The sequence below is a fragment of the Camelus ferus genome, chromosome 20 (genome assembly GCF_009834535.1).
Source record: "Camelus ferus isolate YT-003-E chromosome 20, BCGSAC_Cfer_1.0, whole genome shotgun sequence".
NCBI lineage: Eukaryota > Metazoa > Chordata > Mammalia > Artiodactyla > Camelidae > Camelus > Camelus ferus.
The window spans coordinates 24145185-24165495 of NC_045715.1; the positions used below are offsets into that span (position 1 = coordinate 24145185).

A 20311-nucleotide genomic window follows, 5' to 3' on the forward strand; every position below is an offset into this window, starting at 1 on the left:
CAGGCTGGGATATACGTGCTTGTGGCTGGAATAGTTTCAAAGGTTTGAGTTTAATTCACTGAGCACTTGAAAAGTAGGAAAGAGAGGAATCAGGTACTAGCTGTCTGAAGAGCTAAAGCTTCATCAGGAGTTTTTCTCTCCTGGACTCCCCCTGTGTGGCATTGAAGCATAGGGCAGTGGGAGTGCAATGCTGATGTATGTCTGGCTCATTCAGTAGAGTGCAGGTAGAGGACCAGAAAAATGGGATTGCCTCTGAGACCCCCACTCTGCCTGCCCCTGCTTTTTGCTTCTTCGTGGCAGCAGCCAGTCACCGCGGCTGGGGGATTGCCAGGCTGCCTCGTGCCTGCTCCATGGAGCCCGTAATCATGACTGTGAACTGCTTCCTGCAGATGTTTCCCAGATTCTGACCTTGTCCCTGTGTCTGCCCTCTGGGCAGTGGTGTTGGCCAGGGCCAAGGCCCCACAGTGACACTGCTGGAAGCCAGTGGCCCAGGCATTATGGGAGAATATTTTGCATCCAAAGGAATCAGCCCCCTCCCTTCCCCTTGCCCTGGGCTGGGCAGGTCCTTCAGCCCCTTCTGTCCTCCCTTTTCCCTGGCAGTGGACAACATCCTCATCCCAGAAAACCGGGCCCACTTGTCCCCAGAGGTGCAGCTGAAGGAGCTGCTGGAGAAACTAGATGTAGTGAGTGCCATGCGGTCCAGTGGGGCCCGGACCCGCCGTGTCCGCCTGCTGCGCCGGGAGATCAATACCCTTCGGCAGAAGCTGGCACAGCCACCACCACTGCAGCTACCATTGCTGAACAAGACTGTGTCCAATGGGGAACTGCCAGCAGGGCCTCGGGGGGATTTGGCTGTGCTGGAGCAGGCCCCACAGGAGGAGCCAGAAGATGATGGGGACAGAGGTGAGAGACATTCACGGGCAGGCAAGGGGCTGGGGGCCAGAGTAAGGGAGGGTTAAGGGAAAATCCCATCATGGGAGCATCCTTCCCCAACTTCAGGTCTGATCCTTGTGGGCAAGCAGAAGCCCTGGGAGGGTCACACTTCCATGCGTATCTAGGGATAATATCAAAGTATTTAACAATCAGTAGAGGCCAAAATTCATCAGTCAGAGTAGATGTTGGCTGTTGTATTGGAGGGGGCTCCTGAGATCCACTGATAGGGATGTTTAGTTGCCAATTGTGAGCAGGTTCAGGGAGTTTCAGATGCTGGGGCCCAGCGGCTGTTTGCTAACTAGTAAAGAAGTATTTCAATATTTTTCACCTGATATGGCCATATTGTACATACTAGTTAAATATTAGCTCACCTTATACCATGATATAGAGAGGCTCTTAGAGCAGGTTAGATTGTGGTGTTGGGGAATGGAAAAAAAAAAAAAATAAAGATGGTCTGGGATCATGGCTTTTATTCCAGCTGGCCAAGTCTGCAGGCCCATGCCTAAGCAGAAGAGCCCAAAACTCCAAAAGATAGCTGGGGGAAGTGGTTCTCAGAGACCCAGGGGCCTTATCTGAGTTGCTTTCCATCCTCTCCACTTTGTTGGGGTCAGAATTGCCTCTTTTATACCAGCCCTTGGATCTGAGCCTACAGCTTGGGAGGGCCTCTCATCTGCACAGTCCAGAAGGTTGGGAGTTATCCCCAGAGGAAAAGGGGCCAAATTGAGGGAACGGCCTATTTTATTTTAGGCTGGAGGAGAGCAGGGATGAGACTGAGAGGTCACATTTAGCATTAGAGGGCTTCGTGTCCTTTGTGACTCTTCTCAACTCCCCATATGGCAATCAGCATGCCACTTGTATCCATCCCCACTCCTGGGCTGAGGTGGTGCCATCTTGCCCAGTGGACCTGCTGCAACAACTTCTAGAGGTTTCAAGAAATTTCTAGGCCTCACCTCCCAGAGATTCAGGTTAGGGAAATTGTCTCGCAAGTTTCAATTTTTAAGTTTCAAGGTGGTAGGTGAACAAACGTGTTTGGGAAGCACTTTCATTTTTCCACATCTGTAAACTTATTCTTTCTGCTTGTCCTGCTTGCTTCACTTGGGTGATCTGGAATGAAATGCATTGACAGATGGGAAAACATCTGTGTCTAATGAGAATTGTAGATCCCTAATCTGTGAGGCTGAGACTTACCTAACTATTGATTAAGCAGGGGGTTTTAGGCTTTCTGTGGTATAAGGCAGTGGTTTGTAACCCTGACTTTATGAGACTCACCTGATAATCTTTCAAAAAAATACATATATATCTTTAGTGATCTGGTCTGAATTGGTCTGGGATGGAACCTTGGCACTGGAATTTTTAAGAAACTTCTGAGGTGATTCTAATACATAGGCAGAGTCTAGAACTACTACTGTAGACACATTTTAGTCCTACATCCTCTTTGCCTCAGACCTAAGACCTGGCATGCGTCTCACGCCTTCTAATAGCCTATGCTTTTGGTTGTTAGTTATCACTGTCATTATCTGACTTGTAGCAGCAGACTTTTTCTAAAATGTTCAAGCAGGTTCTCTTTTTCTCTAACAGATGATTCTAAACTGCCTCCCCCACCAACTCTGGAGCCCACTGGGCCTGCACCTTCCTTGTCTGAGCAAGAATCCCCTCCAGATCCCCCCACTCTGAAACCCATCAGTGATAGCAAACCTCTAAGCCGATTCCTGAAGCCCAGGAAGGTGGAAGAAGATGAGCTCTTGGAAAAATCACCTTTGCAGCTAGGGAGCGAGCCCTTACAACGTCTGCTTAGTGACAACGGCATCAGTAGAGTGTCCCTCATGGCCCCCGATACATCCCCCACCAGTGCCCCACTCAGTGGTGTGGGGCGCCGCACATCAGTCCTCTTCAAGAAGGCCAAGAATGGGGTGAAGCTACAGAGGAGCCCAGATAGGGGCCTGGAGAACGGCGAGGACCATGGTGCAGTGGGCTCTCCTGCCTCTCCTACCGGCATAGAGGATGAACGGCACTCCCAGAAGCGGCCGAGGAGTAGGAGCTGTAGTGAGAGCGAAGGGGAGAGGTCCCCACAGCAGGAGGAGGAGACAGGTGACCTCTCCTGTGCCTTCTCTCACTACTTCTCATCTGCTTTCCTGCTTTGCCTTGCCAGCCAGCCCCTCCCCCAGTTGACTGCCTCCCTAATGGCCCCTGAGGATGCCAGTAATAGCACTGAAGGCCCTATAGTTCACAGTTAGGCCTGGCACACAGTTAATGGCCTGGGGAAATGGGCTTTAAGCAAGTGTTTTGACAGGGCCAGATTTTGTCAGGGGCTTTCTTTGGCCCAGGGGGATAAAATGCTATATATGATAAAATGGTTCTTGCCTTTGTTTTAGTTCATTTATTTCTCAGATTTATATTAGGTGTTATTGTAGGCCCTTCAATATAAGAGTGAGAATCAATAAATAAAACAGACAAATCTCCTCCCTTGTAGGATAGATAGGTTAAAAGCAAATGAGTAAGTTGTACTTTATATTAGAAGCTATAGAGAAAAGTCCATCAGGGGAGGGGAATAGGGGATGCTGGGATGGTATTAGAAAGGGTGGCCAGGGGAGGCCTTCCAAGGAGGTGACATTTGAGTAAAGATCTGAAAGAGCTAAAGGCGTGAGCTGTTTGGGTATCTGGGGAAAGAATGTTCCAAAAAGATAGACTAGCAAGTGCACAGGCCCTGGAGGTGGAAACGTGCTTGCATGTCTGAGGAACAGTGAGGGAACCAGTGTGACTGCAACACAGTCAGCCAGGGATGGTAGGAGATGAGGTTCCAGAGGCAAGTAATGGGGGCTCGCCACTGAAGAGTTCTTACTGCATGTTCAGCACAAGCTGGTCACTGGTGGGTAGTAAACTAAGTCAGACTCAGTTCCAACTCTGAAAGAGTCCAGTGGGGAGACTAGGTAGTCTCCCGAGGTGCAGAGATGTCACAGTGCTGGATAGTTTGTGGTTAAGTGTAAGGTGACAGCACTGCTAGCGGTGTTCAAGGAGTAAGAGCTGGGAGAGTTGGAAAGTACTCACAAGGAGACAGTGCCTTAGCTGGCCCTGGGGGTGAGGACAGTAGAGCAGAGTAAAAGGCTTAGGCCCTGGTGTGTGGAAACAAGGACAGAGTCCCTGTGAGGAACAGTTTGGAGAGAGGCTTCCTGGAGCATCAGGAGCCAACGCTGTAGGCAAGGTGGGCCAGGATGTGCAGGACCTCCATTGCCAGACAGAATAGTCTTGGTGGGATATGGGAGGCTGGCTGGCTTGGCAGGGAGGGGCCTGCTCTTGGCTTTTGCTCCTCGTGTCCCTCTCATGTCCTGTTATGTGGTGGCTTTGGGCTTTGTGGCTAGCACATGCTTTTCTCTCTTCCTGCCTAACACTTTGTTGCCAGCAATACCTTTCCATCCTGTCTGGCCCAAGCTTGCCTGTATTAGGACAGTAGGTTGGTGTTAAGAGTCAAGAGCTTGAGGCCTGGAGTTAGGTGGACTTGAGTTCAAATCCCATCTTCTTACCAGCTGTGTGTCCTGGGGCAAAGTAATTAACCTCTCTGAGCCTATTCCTTATTTCTAATATGGGGCCAGCGATATCCACATTGCAGGGCTCTAAGGATTTGAAATAGCCTATATAAAGCACTTGGGATATAGCAGTAGATGGTAGTGGTTATTGTTGTCATCCTTTTAACTGTGTCAGGCACAGCCAAACAGCACTGAGAACATTGTGCACTAAAATTGAAAAGTCTGCTATTGGGAAATAGATCTAGATATCAGGCTCATGGAGCCAAGAGGGCCCGCTGCATGGGGTTATTGCTAGAATCTCTTTCTCTTCCACCATCCCAGCTACCTTGCACTCAGGAATATTTTTACATAACCCTAGAGGAGTCTCACAAAAACAGATGTTGATCCTTTACAGATGAGGCACCTGAGACACAGCTGGCTTCCGTGATTTAAAGCGAGATCATAATGTTAGAGGAAGAACCAGGTTAGAATCCAGGTACATTGGCTGAGACATGAGCTCTTATAGATGTGACTTGTCTCAGTTTTCTGACTAACATATATGTGACTTAGAGCTCCTGAGCTCTTGGCTCAGCTATGAGACTTATAGGATTCTGGATTGTGGTTGGGAATTGGATAGATAGGAGAGTTAAAGCTTCCACAGTAGATGAGAGTCACATTCCTGTCCCTGGGGTGACCAGTCTTCATTTGCCTCTGTAGGGCTCCCTGCTATAAACAGACCTTCCCTCATCCATACTTAGTAGCATTCTCCATAAGTAAGAAGTATTACTGTCACTTCACAAAAGGAAAAGCCAAGGCTTAGAGAGGAAAACGGATCCATATTTCAGGGCCCAGTCTAAAACCAAGGAATCTGACTCCTTATCCCAGGAAGGTCTGGTTTGCTTTAGATCTGCTGAAAAGTGCCCCCATCCTCAACTCTGACTAGCTCTGCTAGATATCTCAGGGTGTGGTTGACACAGCCCTTATCCTGCCCCAACCTCCCCTGACACCATCCCAAAAGAATGAAGTTAGCTGTTGCCAGCTGTGTGATAGATAGGGTGAGTGAGTGTTTATCCAAAGAGGCGATGTGGGTGGGCTCCCCAAGAGGCAGAGGAGACTCCCTGATAATTGAGGCTTGAAATTAGAAGCAGTTCCTGGGACTTGTGAGCCAGCCAGTGTGAGGAAGTCTTGGTATTTCCCTTTGTAGAGAAATGACAGTAACTGGAATGAGCTGAGTGCTATTTACCTTCCAAAAAACCCATAAGGATGGGAAGGAAAATACAGTGTCTGCTCTGTGGCCTAGCCAACATTTCACCCAAAGCTTCATCAGGTTCTCACTATCACCCAAGACCTGTTTCCCAAGAGGAAGGACCAATTGTTCTCTCCAACCCTCCTTGCTGAGCCCTCTCAAGGCAGCTGCTCACACTGCGGCATGTGTCAGTGGAAGGGGGGGTTTCTGCACTCAGGTTCACTCTGTGTGTCCTTGGCAGGTGTGACCAACGGCTTTGGAAAACACACCGAAAGTGGGTCTGATTCAGAATGTAGTTTGGGTCTCAGTGGTGGACTGACATTTGAAGCTTGCAGGTAAGAACACTTGTGGCAGCTCTGCCACCTCTCCATTTATTTTCCTTTCAGCTACAGATTGAACCTCCTCCTGCTTATCTTGGTTTTTTTTTCCCCCAATCCCTGCTATTTCCTGAGGCCTGTGACTGGTAGCTCCTGGGAAACAGCATGACCCTTGGGGTTTGTGGAGTTGAATTTGGCTTGAGATGGTGGGGATAGCTGAGTCTATTGCCCCATGAAGTTAACATTTGAGCTGGTCCCCACCCACCACTCACCCCTCGCCCATTTAGATACCCCAGTTATAGACATGGCTTTGGCCTTTGCCTTTCGGGGCATCATAGCAGTGGCCTCTTTGGAGGTCTGGTAGGGGAATAAAAAATGGACAGATAGGAAATTTGGAATTGCCTTTTAGTCAGACAAAGGCCGCAGCTCTTTTGCCATCCTTGAGCTAGGAGAGGATGGGTTTCTTTTCCCATTCTTTTACCTGAAGGAAGGGTTTCTGAGACCAGAACCTTCAAGTTTCTTCGACGTTGAAGAGTTTATCAAGTCCCTGCTCTGTGTTGTGTGCTCTGCAAGACACTAGGGAGTGTGGGACTCTGGGAAATGAGAGACTCTCAGGACCACAGAGGAAAAATAACTTGTCCTGAAGGCTGGCCATATGGTCCCTCCATATGGCTGCTGAATGGATCCTGGGTTCACTAAAGGGGAGGAAAGTTCCCATGGCAGCACCCAAAGACTATGTATCTGTGTTTGAAGCACTTCCTAGGCAGGTTAGGTGACTGTTTGGCACTCTGTCCTGGCTGCTGAGCTGCTGGTGGAGCTATGGGAGGCTCCCAGCTACCCCTTGTGCCTGGACTGCTCCCCTGCTGTGGCAGGGCCCAGCTTTCAGTGGCTCCTTTAAGATTTTCCTCCCCACCGAGCCTTAGAAATGTCCTAGCTTTCTCCCTCCATGTTGCAGCTCTAGAGATATAGGAGGAGTGGTTGGGAAAACACAGTTACCAGACACAGAGAAGAGGCAGAGATTTCATAATCTTACCAGATACTTCTAGCCTGGTCTCAGGTTGGCATTCCTGACTCCCTTCAAAAATAGGCTACCTAGAAACCCAGTTCATTGGAGTAGGGTAGGAGCAGGGTTATCAAACTGTCCCCTCCTAGTCCTTGACTAAAAGTGGAAGGTGTGTCTGGCCCTTCCCTCCATGAAAGGTGCTCTTCCCAGTTGTGAACCACAAGAAGCAAGCCCTCTGGTTAGCCTGTTTGCCTTCCTGTCAAAATGCCAACGCCACTGATTCCTCTGGGGCCCTGCTCAGTGTATGAACAGTGCCCTTGGAAGGCATTTCTTCTTTAACTCAGTAGTTCTCAGTAGAATTTTAGGGTTTAAAACAGGAGATTCAGGACTTCATATGCAGGATTTTTTTTCTTTTTCTTTTTCTTTTCTATACTGCAGTGGTAAGTACACAAAGAAAAATCTTACTTATTAATTAGACTGAAGTCACATAATCCCAGAAATAAAGACATGTGAAGGAATTTCTGATCACTAATCTCATCTCATTCCTGTGATATCCTTGAGTTTATCTTTTCTAATGGTTTTCTGAGCATGTTGGGGCTCTTCTATGGGTCCCTCGTTCAACTATTAATTGAGCACATACCATGATCCAGGCACTGTTCTCAGCCCTGATAAGTTGTCTATTCTCAGATCTTATCTTCTGGAAGGGAGAGATGAATGTTAAACCAGTAAACAAAATAATTACAGATTGGGCCGTCTCCTTAGGCCTGGGTAACTTGGAGAGAGGGCTGAAATGCAGGCCATGATCAAGTCAGTTGTGCTTTTTTCTATGAAACAGGAACATATAGACCTAGTTTTGATGTTGCATCCTATCTCATTGAGCTCAGCCTTTTCAGAGTGGAATCATCTGATATACTATTATATACAGATATATATGAATAATATTTAAAGTGAGACATTAACATTTATTTCCTTTCATATAATATTTACTATATAACTGCCATTTATTGAGTACTTGATATGTGCTGTAGTGAGTACTTTCTGTATTTTGATTATTAAATCCTCACAGCAACACATGGGGAACATAAGTCTCAGAGAGGTTAAGTAACTTGCTCAGGATCACAGGATGAATGAGTAGAAGAGCCAGGTTCTAAACCCAGGTAGTCTGGCTCTAGAGTTTCTTTCTTAACCACTTTGTTGTGCTTAATCTTCTGTTATATTTGAAGATGTCTCTCCAGATCAGTGATGTGAACTTGGAAAGACTTTCCTAGTAGAACTACCAGTACCTTATATTTTTGTAAGGTCTCAGATTCTCTAAGCCCAGTGACAGATTTTTGTGGGGTGGATGGGAACTGAATCCTGAACATGAACTGGGTGTTATTTGTTTTCTCCCCAACAGGTCCTAATATTGACTAATAGGAAAAAAGCTCCCAACCTACTAGTTACTGAAAAATTATGATTCATCAGGTTCTGGTTGTGCCAGGTTTTCTGTTTAAGACCATGATAAAGTCAATTATGAGTGAGTAAAACAGGAGTACCTTACTCTCCAACTGGTCCTCACCCTAGCCTCTTTTTATCCCACTAGGGGTTTCTTAGCATTTCTGCTCTTCTGAAGATTGTTGACCTTTTCAGCATTTTTTTGTTGTTGAAAAACTTATATAGCGGTAATATTTTTTAAAGTTCGGATGGGAAAAAATCCTAGGTACATCATTCTTGCCCAGAGGCTTCTAACTGTGATTGTAGATTAGAATTGCATTGGGAGCAATTTAAAAATGTTGATGCCTGGGTGGGTTCCAGTTATACCATTTTTCTGGTATTACTATACTCATTTTTGCCTATTACCTTCTAGTGTTTGTCTAATATATATTTTTTTACCTCCTTGCAGTAGCCATATTAAAAAAAAATACTGGTCTGCTTGTTAGTTAAAAAAAAAAATCTGTCTCTAAGAAAAACTTCACACACATAAAGTGGAAGTGAGAAGTGGATTTTTTTTCCAATTTAAAAATACGTCTTTTCTAATTAAGGAAGTAAGACACGTCCATTATAGAAAACTTGGGAAAGAGACAAAGTTTTGTGCCTCAAAAGTAGTTTCTAAAGAAAAAGCAATGTAAACCACAGAGTAAAGAATTCTGGGCAGATGTGAGATGACCAGGCTGCTTAGACTCTGGAAGGATTGACAGGTGCCTGGGGTGATCTTCCCTCTGGATGAAATCCGAGGTCCCCAGGCAGGGGAGCAGACATCTCTTTTCAAGTTCAGTCCTTACACATGGATGAAGTAATTCCTTAAAGCCTCATGGGAACATTTTGGTCAGAAGTATATCATGGGTTAATATGAGTTTTTAGGGGAAAGTGAGAAACCATTCTCCCTGAAGGGTTTTTGCAGCTCTACTCATAGCAGAGGTGGGAGAGCAGGAGTGGGTATATTAGTCATTGAAATTGCTCATTTCGCTCCCCTTTTCCCTCCCTGCTCTGTATGCAGTGGTCTGACACCTCCCAAACGCAGCCGTGGGAAGCCAGCCCTGTCTCGAGTGCCCTTCCTGGAAGGTGTGAATGGAGACTCTGACTACAGTGGCTCAGGTGAGGAGCGCTGTACAGGTGCATCTGGGGGAACCAGGCCTTCCAAAGAACTGGCTCTGTGGGCTGCAGCCAGATCCTGAGCTCCAAACCCTGGGGCACTGGGTAGGGAGATGGCTCTTCCTCCTGGGTCATTCATACTTTTTTTTTTTAATTCATCTTATTTTGAATAGGTAACCCATGCCATGGTGACAAAAATCAGAAAGGTACAAAAAGGTGCATAATAAGGAGCCAGTGCTCCCCTCCCTAGAACAGCCACTGTTAGCAGTTTCTTTTGTCTTTTTCCACATGTAATCCATACATACGCAAGCCAAAAACTTGTATGTGTATTTGAAAGAGCCAGCAGAGAAGCTTAACATGCATGTTCCTCTAAACTATGCCTTTTTTCAGTTAATAATATGCCTTGGAAATTCTGTGCTTTTTATTTGCTGCCTAATGCCCCATTACATAGGAGTGCTGTCATATACTTAGCTGGTCCCCTGCAGATGGGCATTTAGATCATTTTCACTTATTTGTCATAGTCAGTGTTGCAGTGAGCAACCTTCTACATAGATCATCTTGTATCCCTGGGGAGTATGGCTGTAGAAGTAGAGTTGCTGTATTGAAGGAAGTGTGCATTTGTAATTTTGATAGTGCCAGCCTGCCCTCACTGGAGTGATCAGTGATAGCCTGTATCACTGAATTTTCACACATAACCCTGTAGTTTCATGTGATCCAAGGCTTCCACCCCTCTCATGAGACCTTCTACTCCAGCTAGTCCAAACAATAAAATACATGGGTCTTGTCTCTGTGGACCAAGGGAATAAAGGACAAGGCAGGGCCAAAGGAGAAGGCTTGGGTGGTGCTCAGGTGATGTAGGTGCAGGGCCAGCTGTTTTCTGAGCACGTCTCTGTCCAGCCCTCCTGTGGGAGATGTGTGTTCTGGATGCTTGAAGCTTCCATCTAACACACAGGCTTCGGGGCTTCTCTTCCCCACTTTCCTTTTCCTAACTGCTTTATTTCCCCATAGCATCAGTTTCTTTTTCATATGTGTTTTGATGAATGCATGCCTGCATGTTTCATTACTGTCTGTCAGTGCCCAGAAGGCAGGGCTCATGTCTGGGTTAATTTGTACAGCATCTAGTGCAAAACTGGGAGCGGACTGACACATACTTTGTGCTTCTAGTAGTGACATTTTATTTTTATTTTTAAAGCCACATACTTATTAATATGGTGACAAAGGAAATTTAAAAAGGAAACTGACCTCCCACTGTTCCATCACCTTAACACAATTGTCTTCATTTCTGTGTTGCCTTCTGTTTGTTTTTAACAAAATGCTCATCCAAAATACATGCTCTTTTGTATTCTGCTTTTTTCAATGTTAGAACTTTTTAAATTTTGACAAAACTTTGTATCACAGTCATTATTGGAACAGTGTATCTTCTAATCAGTGCATTATAATTTACCTGTTCCATATGAGATAGTTATTTCCAACTTGTAACATTATACGTATACATTATACATTATACATTTTTGTTCAAAACCTTCTTATTCGTTTTTAAAGTTAATTTTTCTAAGAATAAATTCCCAGGGAAGGAATTTACTGGAGCACATGGTTCATACTTTTTTTTTTATGGCTCTTGAGACATACTGCCAAATTATATTCTGGAAGAATTAGACTGGTCTGCAATTTCCTCAGCAGTGTATGATTACACAGGTTTCCCCTCAGCCTGCCTCTTCAGTATTGGATTTTATCTTTTTGTTGTTATTGCTCTGATTCAATAGATAGAAAACAAGACCTCATTATTAGTAGTACATTTTTGAAAAATTATAAATATGGGTGGTCATGTTTCCTTAGGACCTTATTTTCTACTCTGTGGAATTTGGGCCTTTTTCCTTAGTTGAGTGTGGTCACCTCCACACCTCCAGTTTATAGACATGGGGAGGGGGAGGGAAGTTCCTCTGTGTGCTCATTTGTGAAGTTCCCATCCATGTGTTCTAGTGCACTGGGTGCAGAATACAGTTAAGCTGAAGAGGTGCGGTGCCTGCCCCAGGCGGGACACCCAGTGAAAGGTTCTGACAAAACAGGTGCACAAAGGACCTGCAGACCTGCTTGGCTCTGCTGAGTGCTGTGCAGCCAGGTGATGTGGATAGCCAGGTGTGGCCCTGTCAGAAAGGAACTCATTTAGCAAGTAGTTTAACTGGGATGTCCATTTCAGGTATGTTTTTCCATGAAGCCTCCATCATAAGGCCGACCAGTAAGGGAGTCCCAAAGAATAGTTTGTGGCTTTGCCAGGCTGGGTTATGGTCTTCTTCCTGGTGTCCCGGTGATGAAGCAGTTAACATTTTTCCAAAGCAGTTAACATGTTGTCCTAAGGTTCTAGTTCAGAGGTCAGCAAATTGTAACCTGTTGCTTGTTTTTGTAGTCTGGATGAGCTGAGAGTGGTTTTTACATTTTCAAATGATTGAAAATCAAAAGAAGAATTGATGAATGCATGAAAATTACACAAAATTCAAATTTCAGTGTCCAGAAATAGAGCTTTATGGGGACACAGCCATGCTTACTCATTTATGAAGTCTCTGCGGCTGCTTTCGTACTTCAACAGCAGAGTTGAGTAGGTGCGACAGAGACCCTGTAGCTCACAAAACCTAAAATATTTACTATTTGGCTTTTTATGGAACAAATTTGCCAACCCCTGATCTAGTCTTAAGAACTAAGGAAAGGGTAGGGTAGAGGAAGGGTGGAGGGGATGTTGCTGACTCATTCCTGGGCTGCCCCAGTCAAATGGAGGTCCCAGGCAGGCCTCCTGGGCACCATTCCAAGTCCCCTTCCGGTGCTGTCTCCTCCCCTCCCCCACCCCAGGCAGAAGCCTCCTGATGCCCTTTGAAGACCGCGGAGACCTGGAGCCTCTGGAGCTGGTGTGGGCCAAGTGCCGAGGCTATCCCTCCTACCCTGCCTTGGTGAGTCTGCCCCAGAGGCCACCCTCCTCCCTCCCGCCGGCGGTTCTGGCCCCTGCCTTGCCTTGGGGGCTTATCTGAATGGATCAAGCCAGCAGAGGCGGGTTGCCTCCAGCTGCAAAAAAGAGGGAGGTTTTACCCCAGCCAGGGTGGGTCAAACCAGAAAGGCTCCCAGCTTAGGGCACTTATAGTAGGCTAAATTATACAGACAGAGGTTAGGGCTCTTAGGGATTTAATAGCATTCATTTATTTGCTAAATAAAAAAATCATTATGCATAAAAATAATGTGTTCATTGTAGAGAACTGTAAAAGCTGCTGATAATGCTTAGATGTTTTACTAAACATCTGTCATGCTAAGTTCTTAAAATACTGAGGAAGGTATGGTTATTTTTTATAGGGGAATAAATTGAGGATCTATTTGCTACCCATGGTTATCTAGCCAGTAAGTGGCAAGATTGAAATTTGAGCCCAAGCTTCAAAATGTGTAATGTCAAAGCCTGTGTTCTGAGCCACTGAGTTCAAAATCACCCACAGTCCCATCTGTTCAGAGATTACCTCTTGATGTATATCCACTCAGCCTTTTTTTGTTTAATGCATAAATATGAGACCATACTCGCTTTAACCTCCCCTTCACTTAACAGCACACCATGAGCATGTTTGTCTTATGCCATTGAACAGTCTTCATTAGTATCACTTTAATGACTACATTGTCTTCAGTTGTGTGCATGTAACTTATTTTAACCATTCCCTTGTTGATCAGTTAGATTGTTTTAAATTTTTCACTGTGATAAACAGCTGGCAGTAAGCATCACTGAAACTTAACCTTCGTACACATGCATGATTATTTCTTTACAGTGAAGAAGTCTTAGGAATGCCTTCTTGGAGCAAAGTCTATGCAAAAGTCTGATACAAATTGCCAAGTTCCCCCTTAGAAAATTAGTTCCAGTTTATACTCCCATCAACAGTAGCTTAAATTTCCATTTTTTTCCATAGTAGCAGTAGTTAAAAATTCTGTTCTAACCACCTTGATTATTATTTCTTAGGGCTCTTTTTATATTGGGAAGGTAATGTTTATCTGGCCCTGGAAGATACTGATTCTAACCTTTGGGGCATGTCAGAATCATCTGGGAGAATTTTTTTTTTTTAATACAATTCTGAGACCCCACTCAGAACTATCGTATCAGACTCTCTAAAGCCAGACCAAGGCAGGAATATTTTTTAAAAAGCTTCCCAGATGGTCTGTAGCCGGGGCTTAGAACTACCCCACCAACCTCTTGCATGCACACAGAGCTCTGAGCCTCTCCCAGCTCATTCGTGTCTGTGGCTCATCTGTCTTAAGCAGCCTCTTAAGGTAAAGAGAGTAAGAACTCTGATCCTTTTTGGACAGATGAGGAAACTGCAATTTCCAGAGGTTATACAGTTTGCTGGAGCAATGTTGGAACCCGAACTGCCTGCCTCACCCACTGCTTAGCGATGGCAGGTGGGAGATCCACACTGTGAGCCTGTACTGAGCTTGGGCCTGGAGCTGCCTTTATAGGCTCCCTGCCCTGCTGTCCGTGAGACCCCACAGCTTAGTTGTTGGAGAAGTGGTTAAGGTGTGTCGGTTTAATTTTGTTTTTCTAATCTCATAGTGTAAAAAAGCCAGTCTAAATCTAGTCCCTTTCTTTTTCCTTTTTAATTATCTTCTTAATCATACATTTTCTTCCATGATTAAAGAAATTCAACCACCACCTGAACACAACCTGCGTTTTTATTTTGGTTTATGCTCTCCTAGTTGTTTTCCTGTGCATACTTAAATATGTATTTGCACCCATAGTGAATATACAGTTTTTAATCTCTTTTTCTGAAGCTTTTGTTCTTTAAAAAAAAAAGTCTTTTCTGTAAAAGTAATGTATCTACATTATAGAAGTTTTGGAAAAATAGAGAAAATCAACACAAAGCCCTCAGCATTCTGACATGTCAATTATAAGCATTTTGTTTTATTGTGTCTATTGTTTATATATTATAGCTGTAATAATAAAGTGTGTACACATTTATTATGTAGTATGTTATGTTATCACAAGCTTTATTTCCATGTTGTTTTACATCTGCATAACATTTGAATGAATGGATCATTATTATTTTGGGACACATTTGCCTCTGTCTTCTTTAAAAAAGAGAGGAGAGGTCTCCTTCAGAGACAGACTTGCCCATCTTGCTTCTACCCTTGGGGGGACATTTTTCACAGTCTGCCCCACATTCCAAGCCAGGTACCAGCTGGCTTGGTTAGAAGAAAACATATCAGAGTTAGCCTCATTGTCTTGTTCTATAATCGAGGAAGCTCAGGAGGACTTGTCTGGTGGTTCTCATTAGCTTAGCTTCAGTCCCAAGAGGGATAGACAGGCTGGGAATAGAATTCTTACCAAATCATACAGCTGGGGGCAGGGTAGGGGTGAGTCTTCCTTAGAATAAACTCTTAACCAGATCACCTGCTTTTAGCTGCTTATCTTGAGAGGGATGTAGGAAGCTGGCAGACACCCAAAAGTAAATAGTGAGAGCAATTTATTATTATGAAAAGAGGCCCCCTGGGACAGGGTATAGGAATTAAGATTGCTCCATCTCTGGAGAAAGCTGCTTCCTCGGTAAGTTTCCAAGTCTTCCTGGCCTTGGTGCACAGAGATTATTAGCCAGCTGCTCTGGAAGCAGGGACTGTGTAGGAGGCACTGGGCAGCAGAGGACCACGACTTGTCCAGGGACCTGTTTTTTGTCCCCACCAGCTACATTCTCCTTTTGTGCTTGGCATTTTCCTCTGTCAGCTAATACCTGTCAGCAGACTTCTCAACATCAGCAAGAAGATGAAATAAGATGATGATGTGTGAATGATTAGGAGCTTTGGTAACTTTGTCAGTGCTCTATAGAGCTGGAGAATTATTGTGTTGATGCCACCAGGTATTTTGCTGAGCCTCTGTCCTTGTGGAACATGCAGCATTGAGGATTGATTCTAACAGTGGTCCTTGTTTCCAGCCACATCATTCTCCCCTCTCCAGCAACCCTCCAAGCTCACTCTTCTGGCTTCTCTCTGATCTTACCATGGAGGTGTTAAATGTCCATGCACCAGAAAGGATTATAATAGACAGGAAGGTGGTAGGTAACCAGGGGATCTATTTAGGTAACCTATACAGAAGGGATGGGCCCTCCTGCTGACAGAGAACCTTCTTCACAGCCATGGTGTCTAGGAAGGCTCCTGAGAGTTTAAAGTGAATTACAAAGGTTCTGAAGGGAAACTGGCAGGGAGAAAAATGACTTCCATTCCTCTCCCCTAAGGGACATTGGAAGGAAAGCGTTTGTCTGTCTGGTCTGAGTGTCAGCGATATTCCACTCACTTGCGACAACCCCCCACGCTGGCTTCCCAGTACTTCTCTTTCAGATCCAGGGCCTGACAGTTCATGGAGCATGCTCTCTCGTCAGAAGGACTGATTAGGAAGGGTCTAAGGATTAGGACAGTGTCTGGGGGAAACAGAGTCAAGATTTTTGTTTTGGGGCATTGCAGGTCATTGGAAGAGGTCAGCCCCTCTATCACTAGGTTGTGGACAAGGCCAATTCCCTGCACAGCTTCAGTGTGGGGTGGTTCAGGGATTAGTCTTAGGACAGGGGGCACTGTTCACCCCATCCACTCCCAGCTGAATGCTGTCTGCTTTCCTGCTTCCAGATCATCGATCCCAAGATGCCCCGGGAGGGCCTCCTGCACAATGGTGTCCCCATCCCTGTCCCCCCACTGGATGTGCTGAAGCTGGGAGAGCAGAAACAGGCCGAGGCTGGAGAGAAGCTCTTCCTTGTCCTCTTTTTTGACAACAAACGCACCTGGTGAGTGAGTGCTGCTGCTGGGAGGGTGCACCAGGATGTAGGCTGAGGGGCACAACTGGAAGGATGTTCTAATGCTGATGTGCTGGAGAAGTACATAGAGGGACAGTGGGCTCAGTCACCTGCCTCTACCCAGGTGAAGGTGAGGGGTTACTTGCCAGCAGTTAGCCTGCACTTGCTTTGTTAATAGTAACTTAGTATTACTAATAACACTGATTAATAATGTTAATAGTGACTGAGAGGTGTTGCAGATCCAATTCCCTGGGAAACACTCTGAGTAGGAGATTTGTATTAGGAGGCTTACTGGGGAGAGCTGGGGGATGGGTGAGGGCTGCAGCATGGGGCGGAGGAAGAAGCTGACCTGCAGCACACTTGCTGCAGAGGCCTCAACTGATCCTGTGGGGAGCTCTGGAGCTGGGTGGCTCATTAAAGATATCAGGAATTGGGGCTGTGCCTTTGTACCCCCATGTCAACCAGTCATGAATGCTGGCTGCCATTAGGGAGTGGGGTGACCTTTGTGGAGGGAGATTTCTGGAGATGGACTCAGTTGAGAGCCTGTAATCTGCTAACACTCCCAGTGGCTGCCGGAATGCATGTCTCAGTGCTGGGCAGGGTGTTTGGGACAGCACAGGGTCCGCCACAAGTGGCTTTTTTGCTCATGGTTTACAAACTCCACCAGGAGGCTTCTTTCACCTCTGCTTCTATAGAGTGAGGAGGCAGGACTAGCTAATAAAAATAATAATAATAGCCGCCACTTATTGAGCATTTACTCTATGTCCTTATGCAGACTGCTTTACATACATGATTTCGTTTGATCCTCATTTAAATCTTCATTAATTCTCTCCCAATCCATTTTGCAGATGAGAAAGCTGAGGCTCAGAAAACCAAGACCCCATAGCCAGAACCGAGATACAAACTAAGATCTGGCTTCAAAGGCTGGGCTCTTAGCTACATGTTAGATTCATCCCGGGACCTTTTTAAAAGCACCAGGTGCTGGCCCCACCAGAGATCAGTTCATGATTCCTGGCATCAGCTCCACTTCCTAGCCATAATGCCCTGACTCCCCAAGGCAGAGCGAGGCTCAGAGCCCTTCAGATGGCTCAGCTGGTCTCCTAGGGGTCACAGAGGCTTCCCTCTGCTCCAAGGCCTGATAACCCATTAAACTGACTGAGCGTCCTGGAGCCCAGGAAAGGGCCTGGCTGCAAAACAAGTCCCTTGGTGGCCTCCTACCTGTGGTGTCCCAGTCTTCCCTCTTCTGCCCTGTCCCCTCTCACTGACTACTGGTACTGGGCAAGTGGGTTTAGAGGAGCCCTCCTGTGGGACCCACCATGGCCCAGGCCTCTTACTGTGCTTATATTTTAGGCAGTGGCTTCCAAGGGACAAAGTCCTGCCCCTGGGTGTGGAAGATACTGTGGACAAGCTCAAGATGCTGGAAGGCCGCAAGACCAGCATCCGCAAGTCAGTGCAGGTGGCCTACGACCGTGCGATGATCCACCTGAGCCGAGTGCGGGGGCCCCACTCCTTTGTCACCTCCAGCTACCTGTAAGGGCGGGGCCTGGCCTGCATCTGCCTTCTCTGCCTCCATCCCGCAGGGCACAGAGAAACCTCTTCCTGCCCCAGCCAAATGTGTGGCCGGCAGCTCCCCTCTTCCATGGCAGGCTGGGGACTGGGCTGTGTCCTCCCCAAGGGCAAGGCCCCAGTTTTGACCAACTGTGTGGTTCCCTTCGCGGGCCTGCTGTGTGCCAAAAACTCCCACCTGAGCTCCCTCAGGGGCTGGTCCACTGAAGAACCAGTTAGAAGGAGAAACAGCTGTGAGGCTTGGGCTCAGCCTAGGAGATAGACCTGGCCCCAGAAGGCAAGAGATCCTGGGCTCTTTCTCAAGGGTGTGCCTGGCCCCCTCACCCCACTCCCAACTAACTACACCTCAAGGTGAGCAAGGCTCTGACACTGAGCCCAGAGGTGCTGTGGATACACTTGGGTCCTGCGGGAAGTCTCACAGAGCTCACCCTCTCTTTCCCTCTATCACCCATCCTTATACCTCTTCCCAGTCCCATCTTCTCTGCATCTCTGCCCAGTCTCTCTTTTTCCCATGTTCCTTTCTCTTGTGCCAAACTGACAAAAACCATCACCAAACTGATCTTTTTCTTTTTATGTCTCATTCCCTTTGAGGCCAGCTGCTATGCTAGGTGGGTGCCTCCACCTGGCTCCTCAAGGCCCAGGACAGAGGCCAGCCTACCACTTGGGTGACGCCTTCACCAGCACACCACCCCCTACCTTCATATCTGCTTCAGACAAACAGCTAGGCCAGGCTGTGAGAACTTGCCCCCATGAATTGAGACAGGGCTCCTCCTGCCCGCTTTTGTCTTGCCGGGAGGTGGGCTCAGGCTTGGCAGGCTCCTGGTCAGCAGACCAGACTGGTTGTATGAGTGTTCATCTGTCCACTTGGATTCTGAGGGTTGTTGGGGTGGAGCTGTGCCCTTCGGCTGGGTCTATTCTTTCACCCCTCCTATAGTCTCCTCTGCAACTGCAGCCTCCAGCATCACTCTCCGCCACCATGGACAGCAGGGTGCCTCCAGTCCAGCGTCTTCTGTCTTGTACTCTGCCCTGCCCAGCCTCTGCTGCTCCGAACTCCAGTGAACGCATTGCTTTTATTTCAAACCCTCTGTCCCCTTCCCTCTTTTCCTTCAACCCCCTCTCCACCTTTACCTTCTCAAAAACAGAAGGGAAAAAAAAAACTGTGAAATGAGAAATGCTGACTGACAAACCAACACAACTTTCAGAGGCTTCGATGTCTGTTCTCTGGATGTTTCTTTTCACCTCTCAAACACCAAAGTCGCAGGGCCAGGTTGCAGGCCACTGATCACCATGTTGATTTTTAACCTGATGTTCTTTTTAATTGTTTTAAATTTTTCATAGGGGAGTTTTGGACAAAACGCAGTCCCTGGGGAGATCACTGCCATTTTTACACACTTGACTTTTTAAAAATACAACCAACCAACCGCCACGATTTCTTATACATTTGGGACACGAGCCAGAGTTTAAAAGGGAATCAACAAAACTCTCTCTGTAACATAAAGGATGGGGTTTTGTCTTTTGTACAATAATAAAACTACATTACAGCATATGGCTAGGGAAGGACATGGTGTATATAATTGTAAAATACTGTTCTAAATTATTCAGGCCTATAGCTTCCATTCCTGGAGTCCTCCATTGTGTGGCTGAGTATTTTAAATGCACACAGTGTGGTTTATTTAAAGGAGCCAATGCGTCCCCCCTCTCCCCAGGTAGTCAGTTGGCTGTGGACTCTGTGACCTTTGTCTCAACCTGTGTTGTAAGATCTCGGGGCTTTCTCTCTCTCTCTCTCTTTCTGTGTCTCTTTCTTCCTTTCTTCCCCTAAACCCTTTCTCTTTCTTAGTCTCTCTCTGTTTTTTTCAATCTCTTTGAATCTTTCAGTCTCTCTCTGAGTCTCATTTTTAAAACTGCTCTTTTAGAACAGGAAACGGCTCAGATCCTGCTGTGGCATGGGGCCTGTGTGTCTCAGTCGCATCTGCTGTGAAGCACACGATGCTCTATTTATTGTAGAAAGTGACTTTATTTGCTTTCTAGAATTGTTTATAACAGATGGTATAAGAGAGGTAATAAACAGAGAAAAAATCTATGCTTGTAAAGAATACAAAAGTTAATTTTACCTACTATAATATGACTGTCTGAAACTTATTTTCTCTCTGAGAAATAAATGTTCTAATGGGCAGCAGTTGCTGTGTGTGTTTGACGTCATCAGTGGGGCCTGCCCTTCTGTTCCTAATGTCTGCAGCTTTCCCCTTGTCCCAGGAAGCCAGGGGCCATTAAGAATGGGGTTGTCTAGCAGTTGCAGACTCCAGCTGGAGAGGGCTCTGTCTGTCTGCCTGCCCGTCTGTCTCTTGGACCCCTGAGAGGGGTGTGAAGGTGGGTTCTGACGTTTTCCT

General features: G+C 46.3%; 1 protein-coding gene across 2 annotated transcripts in view; it reads left to right on the forward strand.

Annotated features, from left to right (window-relative positions):
- Positions 1–20100, forward strand: part of BRPF3 (bromodomain and PHD finger containing 3) — a 33259-nt gene extending 13159 nt beyond the window's left edge. The window contains exons 7-13 of one of the 2 annotated variants that reach the window (XM_032462941.1): positions 601–903; positions 2512–3021; positions 5921–6014; positions 9476–9573; positions 12412–12509; positions 16195–16349; positions 17709–20100. In XM_032462941.1, the coding sequence (XP_032318832.1) occupies positions 601–903; positions 2512–3021; positions 5921–6014; positions 9476–9573; positions 12412–12509; positions 16195–16349; positions 17709–17892 (1442 nt within the window). In that variant the 3' untranslated portion in view covers positions 17893–20100. The remainder of the gene's footprint in view (positions 1–600; positions 904–2511; positions 3022–5920; positions 6015–9475; positions 9574–12411; positions 12510–16194; positions 16350–17708) is intronic. The other variant, XM_032462942.1, reaches the window with a different exon arrangement.
- The last annotated feature ends 211 nt before the right edge of the window (positions 20101–20311 follow it).